The 16470-nt window shown below is 33.4% G+C and overlaps 1 protein-coding gene across 13 annotated transcripts in view; it reads left to right on the top strand.

The window, feature by feature from the left end:
• The window catches only part of Neo1 (neogenin 1), a 227141-nt gene that overhangs the window by 117253 nt on the left and 93418 nt on the right, over window positions 1-16470 (top strand). For all 13 annotated transcript variants that reach the window (XM_078049332.1, XM_078049330.1, XM_078049328.1 and 10 more), the window contains exons 6-7: window positions 7970-8124; window positions 10255-10375. In XM_078049332.1, coding sequence (XP_077905458.1) covers window positions 7970-8124; window positions 10255-10375 — 276 coding nt within the window. The remainder of the gene's footprint in view (window positions 1-7969; window positions 8125-10254; window positions 10376-16470) is intronic.

Genomic DNA, 16470 nt, shown 5'->3' with positions numbered 1-16470 from the left:
AAGAATTTTGCAAGTATAATTTGTTTTAGTATCAAATTCTACTTGTATATTTAGCAATTAAAATTACTCTTGTAATAATGATGGCATTAAAAGAGATAGGAAGCTGTCAAAGAGAATTTGAAGCTTAATTATCTCTTCAGTAATGAAATGCATAATCTTCCATTACAACATTTATTTTCTTATGGTAATTGACTCATTTGTTCTCTGGTTATCCATTTAACTTCCCAACCACAAACATCTGCTCTTACATTGTGTTTAATTGGTGTGAATACTATCTTCAGAGTAGTTAAAATCCAGAGAACATTTTAAAGGCATTATTTTACAATTTATGAAAGAGAAAAGTAAATGATGAACATTGTTTATGATTTTTCTAATAGCCTTTGAAAGACTGTTTACTAAAAGAGCATGCTAAAATTATATTAATTTGACTTTAAAAAGAGGATTTTGTTCTTTTCCAGAATTATTTACTCAGCCTCAGCAGGAGGAGCCCAGTCCCAGGGGCTCAGGAATTTGTCAGTTCTTTAATAAAGGGACCTATCTTAGTTATTGGCATAGGCTTTGGTGGTAGGAAAAAATTAGCATGCTGCTATTTATAATTTAAAGAGAGATGAAGATAAATTGTGTGATTGTGTGTGTTGGTTATAATTTTTAAAATGATAAGATAAACTATAAAAATTAAATGGTTCCTTATAGGGAAATAGGACAGGAAAAACGGGATTAGAAGTTAGCCTTATTTGAATATATCTTGTTTTTCGTAGATTTAAAAATTTGCCAAGTAATTCTTGAGAATGGGAAATAAAAATGAAACAAAGTACTCTAGGTGTATATCTAGTTTGCAGTATAACCACTTGGGCTCCAAATTCCTTAATAGGACACCCATAGCACAAGAGTTAAAATCAAGAATCAACAAATGGGACATTCTCAAACTAAAAAGTTTTTTTCTCAGCAAGAGAAATAAGAGAGGTAAGTAGGGAGCCTACATCCTGGGAACAAATTTTTACTCCTCACACTTCAGATAGAGCCCTAATATCCAGAGTATACAAAGAACTCAAAAAATTAAACAATAAGAAAACAAATAACCCAATCAACAAATGGGCCAAGGATCTAAACAGACACTTCTCAGACAAGGATATACAATCAACAAATATATGAAAAAATGCTCACCATCTCTAGCAATCAGAGAAATGCAAATTAAAACCACTCTAAGATACCATCTCACTCCAGTAAGAATGGCAGCCATTATGAAGTCAAACAACAAGTGCTGGCGAGGATGTGGGGAAAAGGGTACACTTGTACATTGCTGGTGGGACTGCAAATTGGTGCGGCCAATTTGGAAAGCAGTATGGAGATTCCTTGGAAAGCTGGGAATGGAACCACCATTCGACCCAGCTATTCCCCTTCTCGGACTATTCCCCAAAGACCTAAAAAGAGCATACTACAGGGATACAGCTACATCAATGTTCATAGCAGCACAATTCACAATAGTTAGACTGTGGAACCAACCCAGATGCCCATTAATAGTTGAATGGATTAAAAAAAATGTGGCATTTATACATAATGGAATATTACTCAGCACTAAAAAATAACAAAATCATGGCATTTGCAGGGAAATGGATGGCATTAGAGCAGATTATGCTAAATTAGCCAATCCCTAAAAAACAAATGCTGAATGTCTTCTTTGATATAAGGAGGGCAGCTCAAAACAGAGCAGGGAGGAAGAGCATGAGAAGATTACCATTAAGCAGGGACGAGAGGTGGGAGGAATGGGAGAGAGAAGGGGAATTGCACGGAAGATGGAAGGAGACCCTCATTGTCATACAAAATTACGTATAGGAGGATGTGATGGGAAAGGGGGGAAAAAGAGAAATGAGTTACAGTAGATGGGGTAGAGAGAGATGATGGGAGGAGAGGAGAGGAGAGGGGGGATAGGAAGGGGATAGGAAAGGCAGTAGAATACAACAGACACTAGAATGGCAGTATGTATAAATGTGGAAGTATAACCAATGTGATCCTGCAATTTGTATATGTGGTAAAAATAAGAATTCATACCCCATTTGAATCAAATGCATGATATATGATATGTCAAGATCATTGTAATGTTTTGAACAACCAATTAAAAAAAAAAAAGAAATCCTTAGTGATCAACTTAGGGTGAGGATATTAGAAAACCAAATCATAGAAAACTATGGAGAAAGAATCACACATTTATCCTGCGCTTTTATAATAACTGTACTTTAGGATAACCGGATAATTGGAAGGTTATCCTATTAATTAATTGAGGAAATATAATAAATAATTGAGGGGATGTTTCTCTTTATAGAAAGAATGGTGGAATATTAGTATTTTGTAAAAGAGTAATTATCCAAGGCTGTTAACATTACAAAAAGGAGACACTCAGCTTTGAACATCCAGATGGAAGCATGTGGAACTGCCTATGAAGAGGTCTTGGTGGGCAGAGGGGAATGAGCTGACTCGCAAGTGTCTACATTTAGTACAGTGAACATATTAAATACCACCATGGCTATGAAGTCAGCAGAAGATGGACTCCACCAAACTCCACAGGACAAATGACTTGGTTTCTGAACAAACAAATTACAAAGAAAAGTAAGAGATAAATAAGAAACCCATGAATTAAAAGAAACTTTAACAAATTAATATGTAAATACACCTTCTTTGCCCAATTCAAATAAAATAAATCAGTTTTTAAAACATAGGCAAATTAGGGGCTGCAGTTGTGGCTCAGCGATAGAGTGCTCGCCTAGCATGTGTGAGGCCCTGAGATTGATCCTCAGCACCACATAAAAAAATAAAAACGATATTGTGTCCAACTACAACTAAAAAATAAATATTCTTTTTAAAAAAACATAGGCAAATTAGTAAAATATGAACTTGGACTGAATAATTGGTGATATTAAGAAATTATTCTGGATACTAGCCTGATGATGATATTACAAGTATGTTTAGAAATGGGAGTCCTTGTCTTATAGAGGCTCTTGAATATTTATATATGAAATGATATATAGTACCTGAATTTTGCTTTCAAAAGAATCTGGGAGGGATAGCAGCAAGGAATGAGATGGATTTTGGGTATAGATAAATCAGTATTGATGCTGTGTTGATAATTGTTGAAGCAACCTAATAAATACATGGGAAATTATTATTTTATACTCTTGTATGAAATAAAACATTGTTTGTTTGTTGTTTTAAAAAACAGATTTTGGAATTAGCCTTCCTAGGTTCAAAATCCAGATCTGTCAAAAAGCTGTATAACACTACAGTTACTTAGTCTCTCAGTGTATTAATGCCTTTGTAAAGTGGAAATAATATAATAATACCTAAATAATAGGGTTTTTTAGGGGGAAATGAATGTTAATAAGTAGAAAGCAATCATAGATGTTAGCTGTTATAAATATACAAACTGAAATGATAAAATCACAGTGGTTAAAGTTTTAGTGTACTTAGGAATAGTGTAGAGAAGCTTATTGTACTTACTTAGTCCAAGAGTAAACTGAAACCCATGGTCTTTAAATCTCTGTGTAGTACAATCCCTGTTTAGAGGCAGAACTCAGTTCTAGGTTTCCTGACTACTAGTCATTAGAAATGTCTTACAGTAAATTTTTACTGAAAAATAAATATGTAAGAGTCAAAAGACAAATAAATTTAGTTAAATGATCCCATTACCTTTTATTAATGATTTATGAATCAGGCAGCATCTCATTTAAAGAATAGATAAATGCTACACTAGACATGGTAGAAAAATCAATTTTTATAAAGTAGCTTGAGCAGAAACAAGGAAAAAGCATAATACAAAGAGCATATTGTTTAACACCAAGTTACTACATGTTACTTTTCTTGTAAGGGTTAAAGCAGAGGAGGTTTCCTTATCATGCAAGCTAAAATTGGCACATGTGAGTATTTGGCTATTATCTGTCTCTTCTAATTTCTCAAAAAGTCAGATAGACAAACTAGTGTCAGTTTGATGTTATAGAACCTTAGCATGAGTGAATCCATTTTGGTTTGTGCCGCAGTCTGGCTGGGCACAGTTCAGGAGCCACTTGTCAAAAGAAACGAACTTTATTTTTAGAACCACACATGCCAAACAAAACAGCTCCTCATGAAAACCTTCAGAGCCCAACTGCCACCACTGGCTTCCCACAAGCCTCTCAACCTCTCCCACTCCTCCTGCTCTTGAGGCCGATTGGCTGGGTCGAGTGGACAGAGCCAAAAAAAGTCCCCCAATGAGCAGCTCCGTAGTCTGTAAGGGCGGGGAAACAGCCCAATGAGCATCACCGCAGAGGAGCCAGTCAGCTAGAAGTTGCTGGGGCCACTGTGAGCCAATCATCAGCTGGCAGTCTGAAAGTTTGCTGGGGCCCCGTCCGCTGTGGCTCTCAACAGGTTTGGTCTGTTGGGTCCTAATGCGGTAGCTCAGGACAGATCAGTGGCATCTATGAAGTTTCTTTAACACAAGTTTATTTAACATAACTTTAATTATTAAAGAGGAAGACTCAGGATTGCAAATATTTATTTTTCTTACAATTTATTGCCATTCGAATGAAAACTCCAGATTGTTCTTTTTTATCTGTTTGCTTTGAAAAGGAACAGTGAAAACCTAAGCTGTGTCTAAATTTATTGGAAGGGGGCTAAATAAACATGTTAGGGAATTTTTGAGCAAGTAAAGGAATAAAAGTAGAGTACTTGTTCTACCAAATAGTAAAACATTTTGCATAGTTACAATAACTTTATGATTCTAGTATAAGAATAGACAGATCAGTGAAACCAACTAGTATCCGGAAATAAACCCCTTCAGCACATAGGCTTTTATTATTAACTTTCAAATCATTTGCTCTTAGTGGGGACTACTAAGCTTTCCATTTAGAAAAACACAGATGGATTAGATTATTTCATAAAAATACTGAAAGAAAATGTTATATAGAAGCAAGGAAATCTTTTTGGAGTTAAAAGAGAATAATGAAATATGGATACCAAAATTTAAAAATATTATGAATTTTACTACATAAAATTTAAAAACTTTGGTAGAGTAATGTATGCCTTAAGTTATAGATAAAAGAGAAAACTGAGAAGAAATATTGATGGCATATAGACAAGGGGTTCTAGTAGTTCACCTTATTAGTCAGGATCCAGTCAAGGGCCAGAAATCACATCAGGCATTTTAAAAGGGAAAATTTAATACAAAAGAATTAGTGTGTGTGTGTGTGTGTGTGTGTGTGTGTGTGTGTGTATGTTTTTAAGTTGTAAATAGACACGCTACCTTTATTTTATTTATTTTATCTTTATGTGGTGCTGAGGATCAAACCCAGGGCCGGACACGTGCTAAACAAGCACTTTGCCACTTCCCTACAACCCCAGCCCTACAAAGAATTATTAATGAGCAAGATGTTTACTAAAATGAATAAAACTCTGAAGAATAAAAACATAGTAAATGTAAACATTAGCTACTACTACATTGAGCTGAGGGAGAGAATCCAAAAAGAAACAAAATGGATGGGGCTTGGGTTGTAGCTCAGTGGTTGAGCCCTTGCCTAGGGTGCAGGAGGTACCTGCACCTCAGCACCACATTAATAAACAAACAAACAATAAATAAATAAAATAAATTAAAAATATATACATTAAAATATATATTTAAACATTTTATATATAGTGTACATATTTAAAAAAAGGAAAGAAACAAAATGGAAGATAGCTCTCCTCCAGGCCTGCCATTGAGACCTTGTTGGGGAGAGAATAACTGCTGCCCAAAGACATATCAGTGGGCCAAAGCTGATCCACAGCTGGAATGCCACAGGTCCAGGTTGGTTTGTAGAAAGCCACTTGCTGGGATGCTAATGGCCTCCTGATGATGAACAGAAAGTTGACTGCTAGAGTGTTATGAGCCAGAGCAGGTGTGCTAGACACTAGTTATAGGAAGGTTGTGGTTCAGAGATGGTACTCAAAAAGGCTCCTGGTAAAGTAAACTGGAGAAACTTTTGAATGGTGATCAACAATGGATCTTCTGCAGAACTTCTAGAAGCCATGCCAGACACAAAAGAAAAAAGAATCACACCTCAACCTGAAAGATAAGCCCTTTTTTATGCCATGTCATTCAGTGCCCCTCCAGTAAATTAACAAAGAACCAGCTGGCAAAGTTCCACATCTAGTTTTGCAAAGACTGGTGGATTTGGATTTGGATTTGGTAGGCTATTAATCCAAAACTGGCATTTTATGAAAAGTTCTTATATATACATATAAGAAAATTGTGAACACTCTAATTGAAAAACGGCAGAGTACTTGTATAGAAAATTCACAGAAAAATAAATGTCTAGCCAATGTTAGAAGCATAGTCAAATTCAATATCAGTATATTTTACATTTTCTGGATTGAAATTATTGTGAATGTATGTTGTTTCTTAAGGTCTACTTGCCTGGGGTTGTGTGTGCTCTCAGTACTCTTATTCTTCATTTACTTAAGTTATATTGCTCGTTTGGACTTCTTTCTAGGGCCTGCCCTTCTCTAGGGAGTGCAAAAGGGAAAAGCAGATTGGAAATGAAGAAATAAAGCTATCAGCATTCCTAGGCAAAATGATTCTTTATGCAGATAATTCCAATTCTTTATGCAGATAATTCCAAAAACTAATAGAAATAATAAGTGGCCACAGAATTAAAAAGGCCAGTAAACACAAGTCCTTTACACCTCTACATACTAGCAGTGAACAATTGGAAATTAGGAATGTCTTAGAGCTAGTGTTGTAGCTTAGTGGTAGAGAGCTTGCCTAGCATGTATGAGATCCTGAATTTAATCCCTTGTACACCCCTCTCAGATTAAGGTACCACTTCCAGTAGCATCCCCCCCCAATTTTTTTTAAATACATAGGGACATAACTAGCAAAGTTTTAACAAGGTTTATTGAAATCTAAAATATTGAAAGAAATCAAAGTGTTAAATAATTGGAGATAGAAACCATGTACATGGAAAGGAAGACTTAGTGTTGTTAAAAAAAAAAAAATGTCAAGTTGCCACAAATTCAACACAGTCTCAATCAAAATCCCAGCAGGTTGGGCACATTTTAGCTCACTGGTAAATACAGCTGCTGCTGTTATCATTGTTATTTACTAGAATTAGCCTATAGTGGAGCTTGCTGCATTTGATACAGTGGGTTGCTTGTCATTTGAAATGTTCAAATAAAGATCAGTAAGACCTTATGCTAAGGGTGCTATATAGGAAATTACAGCATTAGATAGGAAATTGGGTTAGATGATCTATTTCAACTTTTCTAATGAAAAATCATATGAATGTATTATTTATAGGTCAGTGATTTACGTCTTTGGGGAAAGAGAGATACTATCATTCAGGGTTTTACAAGTACATATGTTTTCTATAATAATCCTAAAACATTTCATGTAATAAAGGATGTTACTAATATGAATGTGTTACATGAGTGATCTAAGGCCTCTAGTGACATTTGTTATACTTTTTGTTGTTGTTGTAGTTCATCAAGCTGACTAAAAAGGAAGATTATGTCAATCTTTTAAATTCTGAATTTTAACTATGGCTTTTCCAAAGTAGTATAAATCTCAGAGAAATATACTTTAATATTCATTTTAAGACAGCTTATAATATTCATATCTTCAGTTGCCTAGCATGTATGAGATCCTGAACTTAGTCAACCTAGTAAATATTTCTCAGTATATATCTCAGAAATTATCATTATAAGTTAATTATTTTACCAGAAAGTTAATTTTTAAAGATATTGTATTCTTAACATGTATTTTAAATATATATTGGTTATATACTTTTATAACAATATAAGAGAACTTCAAATAATAAGTAAATAACTCAAGGATTCTGGGATTTAAAAAATTGGCTGAAATATGACTGGCTACCTATTTTTACTTTCTTAATTTCAATAATACCTTGATTGAAATATGAATAACTTTTATTTTCATTAATTTCTTAATTTCCTTTCTATTTTAAAGCCCAACCTGAGTTCCTGAAACAGCCTGCTAATATATATGCTCATGAATCCATGGATATTGTATTTGAATGTGAAGTGACTGGGAAACCAACTCCAACTGTGAAGTGGGTCAAGAATGGGGATATGGTTATCCCAAGTGATTACTTTAAAATTGTAGTAAGTATTTTTTCAAAGAAGTACATTTATTTCTGAAAACACTATTTTTTAAATTTAATCACAAGAAATGTTATATATGCCAGTGTATATATTGCAAACAAAGAAAAAATAGAAAAATCATAGCAAAATTTGCATAGAATGTAATTTCTTTATTGGCTGATGAGAAAGCTTATCCCCATGTATTTTCATAGCTTAAATGAGGTGAAATAAGCAAATCAGTGACTGAACTAAAAACTTTTAAGAGTCTACCAACAGTCTGGTGTTCTTACATAGCTGCCACCATTTTCTGGAGAATAATTTGTGTGTGTGTGTGTGTGTGTGTGTGTGTGTGTGTGTGTGTTGTGTTGTGTTTTGTTCCCAGTTGTCTTGACAACTTTTTATACACAAAGTGGAAATCTGTCCCTTAAAGTGTGGAAAGATGATTCCTTTGAAATAATATCAGTTAACTATATATAGACTACAAAAACTTAACCAAAAGTCATATACTGATGCTAAACCCTTCAAAATTAAGATGACCTAATGTCAGATAATTATGTGACAATAGGAAAGATTCTTTAAAAAAGTAAGTATATTATCACATGATACCCCATAAATATGCACATTTTTATGTATCAGTTAAAAATTTTAAATGCTAAATATATTAAGAATCTTAAGCCATAATTGCTTTTTACTTTATATACGTATATATATGAACTGCTTAGTAGACATTATCTAGTAATAATACATCATCATTAGCTAACACTCTAATAAAAGAATTATCCAAGTTTAAGTAATAATAAATATTAATGTTATACCTTAAGATTTATACATGACATTCATAAGAAATATCAGAAGTAATTATAGTTGTTAAAGATTTAATAGCTTGTTATAAATTTGTCATAGAAGTAATTCATTCTTTTTGCAGGGGGTTACCAGGGATTAAACTCAGGGGCACTCGACCACTGAGCCCTATTCTGTATTTTATTTAGACACACTGTCTCACTGAGTTCCTAGCACCTTGCTTTTGCTGAGGCTGGCTTTGAACTGGTGATCCTCTTGCCCCAGTCTCCTGAGCCACTGGGATTATAGACATGCGCCACTGCGCCAAGCAGTAATTCATTCTTTTTTTTTTTTTAATATTTTGTAGCTACACATAGACCCAGTATCTTTATTTATTTTTATATGATGCTGAGGATCGAACCCAGTGCCTCACATGTGCAAGGCAAGCGCTCTACCTGTGAGCCACAACCCCAGCCACAGTAATTCATTCTTAAAGAGAAAGTATTTTCTACTTTTGAAATTCATGTCATGTTACAAAAAGTAATTCATAAGTATAACATTAAAATACAACCTGAATTAGCATTTTTTATTTTATCAGTATTTGCACATTATTGTAGACATTTTAATACCATTTTTATAGGGCTGGGGTTATGGCTCAGTAGTAGAGTACTCGCCTAGCACATGTGAAGCACTGAGTTTGATCCTCAGCACCACAAAAAGATAAATAAATAAAATAAATAAATAATAAATTAAAATGTAATAAATAATATATAATAGAAATAATAAAAAGATATAATAAATAATAAATAAAATTAAGGTAGTGTGTATATATATATATATATATATATATATAAATATACATACATACACCCATACACATACACATACCACATTTAGTATACAAGTAGCAATAGTTGACATTCATGCAGTACTTTGTAGTTTAAGGAAAGCTCATATGTTTACAGTTTCATTTAATTTATGGTAGTCTAATCTGTTAAACTATTGAAATTACAGATAATTTTAGAAAATAATACCTTAAATTCACTAATTGAGACTTTATCCATAGTCACATTGTATTGTTTGCCAGGTATTTTTCCAAAGAAAGATGTAAGTTTGCAAACACTGAGGATAAAACTTTCTGTAGGTGTTAGGTTCTTCACTGTAAATGACAGTATGTACTGCTGTAGTCATTTAAGTCAGTACCTTGCTAATACTTTAATATAAAATCAAGTTAACACATAATTAGGTAGGTAATATTAAATAATTGAATCATAACATTTTATTTGTCTTCCTGAAAAGAATATATCCTTCAAATTTTGAACTCATTTTTCAATTAAATTATAAAATTTTACATGTGTTTTTCTTTCTTAGAAGGAACATAATCTTCAAGTTTTGGGTCTGGTGAAATCAGATGAAGGGTTCTATCAATGCATTGCTGAGAATGATGTTGGAAATGCACAAGCTGGAGCTCAACTGATAATCCTTGAACATGGTAAGAGGGGCTGAAATAGACAAAGGAGGCTAACTATGTGATGGAAGAACCACATTTCAGGATACCACATTGTCAGCCTATTTGTAAAGGTCAATATATGGCATAACTAAGAGAAAAAGAATGGCAATTTAAATAATTTCTATCATTTAAAATTACACAGAAACACAATTTCAGATAATGTTGAAAAGAAACTGGTATTAAGAAAAACTGAACCAGTTGTAGTTTTATATAAATTAATATTTTTTTAGAATTCTATCATTTTAATCTTGCAAATATATTTCTGTCCTGTAAAGATTAAAAACTTCTTATACTGTTTATTTTGCATTGAAATTTTCTTCACTTTTTGCAAAATAAAATTAGCATGCCTTTTTTATTATTACCAAAAGCACATATGGGTGTTATACAACATTCAGTCAACACTGAAAAGTATAAAGAATCCCCCCTTCCCCCTTCCTAGTCAATGTAAAATCAGAGAGAACACTATAATTAGAGCAGGGAAAGCTTAATGTAAAGAATTATTAGTTAGCTGGGTAGTGCATGCCTGTAATCCCAGGGTTAGGGGGGCTGAGGCAGGAAGATTGTGTGTGAGTTCAAAGCCAGCCGTAGCAATTTAGCGAGGCCCTAAGCAACTCATCGAGACTTTGTCTCTAAATACAATATAAAAAAGGGTTGGGGATATTGCTCAATGGTTAAGGGCCCCAGAGTTCAATCCCTGGTACCAAAAAAAATTATTATAATAGATACCAGTTAATAAAAAAATACCAGTTAATTATATATAGACTACAAAAAACTTAACCCAAAGTCATATTCTGTTATATGATTATTTTCTCATATTAAATTACTGAAAGTTAAATTATTGGATTAAAACAGTTCTGCATCAGATTGGTAAGGAAGACCATCAGGTACATTATTTATTTATCTATCTTTAACAACTAAATTATTTTTCTTTTTGAGCATTTCTCAAGAATTAATGAAAAAGATACCGCTTTTAAATATCTTTTATCCAAGTCAAATATGGTCAGGTACTAACGTGGTTCCAGGAAGAATTTCTGTGACAACTGTAGCCTGATGAGGGAAGCTAATTGGCAAAAATGACACCTACTCTGACATCTCTTTAAAATAGCATATAGGATTTTTATGTGCTTACTTTTGAAAATATAGGTGGAGTACTGTTATAAAAGACATAAAATATTAGAATTGCTTTTTTCTTTCTATGTTTGTTTGTGATCATACTCTTCCTCATTCATTGGAAATAGTTTAAGAACCATGTCACTTTCCCATCTTAGCAAAATGCCTGAGAACAATTACCAAATAAGACACTAGCAGAATCCGTGAGGTAGATGGGCGTATTTCTTTTTATTAATGGCAGTGACTTTTTTCTTTGTAAACTTTCTGGCTATCTTGATTGATGATGCTAGGAAGTCCCTAAATTAATCCTAATTGGATTCTTCTCATCTTGGATGGTATAATAATTATAGTCATAGTGTGTGTACTTTTTTTTCTTTTTGAGAACAATGTTTTATGGACTGCTGAAAATTTTTAGTTACCTTTTCAGGAACTCAGGGATATATTCATGATACATAGATAAGAAAGAAGATAAGGATCATGTTATTAGTTTTGTATTTTATTTTGCTGTTTTGTGTGTGGGGGTGTTACTTATTTATTTTTGAGGCAGGGTCTCACTTATAGTTCTGGAACTATAGGCACACATTACTGTGCCTGTCCTTTTTACTGCTTTGTTTTAATTTGCAAGATAAATGTTTATATAGGAAGGCTAAAAGAGGGATTGTAACAACTTATAAGATCTGATCTCTGCCTTTCTGGAATTTATATTATAGTGAAGAATGTAAAGAGATATATTACAACTTTAATACCAGACCAGATTAGGTTTATTTTAAGTTTTATGGTACAAATAAAGCCACTACAATTCAGAAGAGAAGAATTCTGTGTGATCAGGGAATTTTTTTCATGTTAGATGTCCCCTTTGTAATAGGACTTGAATGTTCAGATTTTCAATTGTTGATTTAAAAGATGATCTGAATCAGCATGGAACTAGAACAGAGTACCTGTTTTTGAAAAAAGGTGGCCTATAAAGGCAGAAGAGGATCACAATGCTATCGTAAGTTAGGTTTAATTAGAATGCAGGCTGGTTCAAAGAATGTTGTTATGAGACAATAGTGAGATGATATAAGTTCATGTACTAAACAAATGAATAAAGAGGGTTCTAATAAACACACACTAATGGTTTCTCTGAGTCAGATTATCAACTGATAGGATATTAAACACTGTTGTAGAGAAGTCAGAGATACTTCCAAGGTTTTATCTGGATGAGTGGAAGAATGATGATGTCTTTCAAATATAGAAAAGGAAGGTGAACTGAAGTGGAAGGGGCTCTCTACTTCTACTCAGGATGTAGAATATACAGAGACCTTTCCCTTTTCACCACAAGAAAAACTTAATAAGCTACAAAATCATAACTTCTCTCTTTTCAGAGAGGTGAGCTTGCAAAGCAACCTAGTTACAAATTCTAAAAAAAGGAAAAATGAAAAGGAATGTAGTTATTTGAATTATTTTACCTTTGGCATAGCACAAAATAAAGAAATGGCTACCAGGAAAGTTGGCAAGAAGAAAACTTAAAAAAATTTAACTAATTTTTCAAGGCCAGTTATAGGCTAGTTCTAAGGGTTCCACATTACAAAAGGGGTTCACATTTGCTTGCAGGTAGTTTTCCCTTGGGCTCCACAGAGTACTCCCAATTAAGAGAGGGGGCAAAGCAGGAAACTTCAGAAAATTATCTCTGTGGTCTAGGAATGAAGGAAGTGTTTGCCTGTTGGAAGACAGACACAGAGATCCTCCCATGTAAAACCTCTTTATTTCATAAGTTTCTGGAGAGAGAGTAGAAGTCAAACCTCTCTGCTCTTGTGGGGAGAAACTCTGGAGATACAGGATAAAGGCAAAAGCTCATTGCTGCTAGAAAAAGAAGAGAAAACACTTTACCTCTGAAAGAGGTACAGAAAATCACTTTAGGCCTCAGAGTCCTGTGCCTATATAAAAAAGAAGAGGTCTTCTACTACTGGGGGAAGAGTCAGAAACTCCCACCTAGGATCAACATAAATGCAAAGCAGACTTGGGCTGGCATAGGAAAAAGAACCCTAAGACCTACCTGAGATTGAGGCTGAACCCAACAGTAAGCATAGCAGTCTACCAGTAGAAGAATTTGAAATCTTTACTGTAAGTAACTGTAATAACAGTAAAATCTCACACCAAGATCAGTTCCTGACTAGATTGTCTAAACTCTACCACACTAATAGTTTAACAAAAGAATAAGTCTGCCAATATCTAAGTAAATAATACTTGCTGCTGTTCTGCACACCATATACTTCATTCAGTCAAAAATTAGTCTCAAAAAAAAAAAAAAAAAAAAGCAAAGGCTCATTAAAGATATTGGTCTGAAATTTTCTTTTTTTGATGTGTCTTTGCCTGGTTTTGGAATCAGGGTGGTATTGGCCTCATAGAATGAGTTTGGAAGAGCTGCCTTTTTTTTTTCTATTTCCTGAAATAAATTGAGGAGTATTGGTATTAGTTCTTCTTTAAAGGTTTTGTAGAACTCGGCTATATATCCATCCGGTCCTGGGCTTTTCTTGGTTCGTAGGCTTCTGATGGTGTCTTCTATTTCATTGCTTGAAATTGATCTGTTTAACTTGTGTATCTCATCCTGATTCGATTTGGGCAAATCATATGACTCTAGAAATTTGTTGATGCTTTCGATATTTTCTATTTTATTGGAGTACAAATTTTCAAAACAATTTCTAATTTCTTCTTTATTTCTGCAATGTCTGTTGTGATATTTCCTTTTCCATCATGTACGTTAGTAATTTGAGTTTTCTCTCTCTTTGTTAGCATGGCTAAGAGTCTGTCAACTTTATTTTTTCAAAAAACCAACTTTTTGTTCTGTCAGTTTTTTCAATTGTTTGTTTCAATTTCATTGATTTCAGCTCTGATTTTAATTACTTCCTGTCTTCTGCTTTTGGTGTAGATTTGTTCTTTTTCTAGGGCTTTGAGATGTAATGTTAAGTCATTTATTTATTGACTTTTTCTTGTTTTAATTCATGGCATGGATGCAATGAACTTTCCTCTTAGAACTGCCTTCATACTGTCCCAGAGATTTCAATATGTTGTACTTGTGTTCTCATTCACCTCTAAAAATTTTTTAATCTCCTCCTTGATGTCTTCTGCAACCCATTGTTCATTCAGTAGCATAGTATTTAGTCTCCAGGTGTTGGAGTAGCTTTATTTCTTATTTTATCATTGATGTAAAAAAAGGCAAAGGTAAAAAGCTTACTCGTTATTGAGAAATAAAGCAATTAACAGAATCAAACTCAGATTTTGTGTCATCTGTATATAAAGGCAATAGAAAGATATTCGTAGAAAATATACTATGCACATGATATTTCTTACATACCTTTCTTTTAAAAATTACTCATAGAGGGCTAGGGTTGTAGCTCAGTGGTAGAGCTCTTGTCTCACATGCATGAGGCACTGGGTTTGATCGTCAGCACCATATAAAAATAAGGGTATTGTGTCCATCTACAACTAAAAAAAATATTTTAAAAAAGTTACTCAGAGATGTGCTTTGACAGATTGTACAATGAATCAAGCCAGGCTCTTGTGGTGCCTGCCTAAAATCCTAGCAGCTCGGGAGGTGAGACAGGAGGATCTCAAGTTCAAAGCCAGCCTCAGCAACTTTGCAAGACTCTGTCTCAAAATAAAAAATGAAAAGGACTGGGATATGGCTCAGTGATTAAGTACCTCTGGGTTCAATTCCTGGTACCTAAAATGAATCAAAACAAAGTAAAAAAACAAAACAATACTGTTAACATCATATAACAATTGCACTCCTTGTACTTACCTGAATGAGTTGAAAAGTTAGATCCATATAAAATCTGCACACAAATGTTTTATAGGAGCTCTATTCTTAATTGCCAGAACTTGGAGCAACTAAGGCCTCCAGGCTGAAAATGGATAAACAAACATAGGTACATTTATGAAATTGAATATTATTCACTGAATAGAGCATCTAAGATGGGACAAGTGTAATGTAACATTAGTAAATTTGAATCTTAAAGGAAAAGAGAATACAAACAGGACAAAGCCAATATTTTAATAGATAATAGCTATGAGTTTAAAAAATTGAGATCAAATCACAGATCTAAAAAGAAAATCAGACAACCCTAGATGTACTAAAGACCAAAGTAGTATACTAGTAGTAGTAGTAGTGGTAGTGTAATAATAATAACAATGAAACAAAATACTCCTACATATCATAGACAAACTACTGGAAACTGAACATGAGAAAGTCTTAAAAGTAGCCAGAAACTGACTACATACAGAGAAACAAAGATAAGCATTATAGCAGACTTTTTGCCAGAAATAAAATCCTTAAAGGAAAAAAAAACAAAAACAAAAACCTCATATACTCAGCAAAAGCATCTTGCAAAAATTAATGTGAAGTAAAGACCTTTTTAGAACAGAAGCTGAGAAAATTCATTGCTAACAGGCTTGTACTAGAGGAAATGTTGAAATTCTTCAGGCAGGAGTAGTGTGATACCTGATATATCGATTACTTGGAAGATCTTCACAAAGAAATAAAGCAAGTAAGAGTGGTGGTATTTTTTTTAAGTCAATATGATTTTTTTTCCTGACTTTTAGTTGTTTTAAGAAATAATTGACTGTTTATACAGGAGACTTTTTTCTGTAAAGAGCCAGATAATAAATAATTCAGACTTTATGGGTAAAACAGTCTGTGTCACTCCTTTTTAACTCAACTTTTGTAACATGAAGACAATCATATAGTTCAAACCAGTTTGACTGTTCTGGTGAATCTTTATTTACAAAAACAAGTGTCAGGGACGAATTTTCAGATCTGAAATATAAGCAAAAATAGTTTATTATATATAAATTGTATGATAAAATTAGTATGTATCATGACATAAAGAATTGAAAACTAGTGATTTGTAATATTCTTATACAACACATTATATAATATTATTTGAAGTAAACTGTGATAAGTTAAAGATGCATATTATGAACCTTAA

The sequence above is a fragment of the Ictidomys tridecemlineatus genome, chromosome 5, assembly GCF_052094955.1.
Source record: "Ictidomys tridecemlineatus isolate mIctTri1 chromosome 5, mIctTri1.hap1, whole genome shotgun sequence".
Taxonomy (NCBI): Eukaryota; Metazoa; Chordata; class Mammalia; order Rodentia; family Sciuridae; genus Ictidomys; species Ictidomys tridecemlineatus.
Note: the sequence above shows the minus strand (reverse complement) of the source record. Positions and strands in the feature narration are given on the sequence as shown.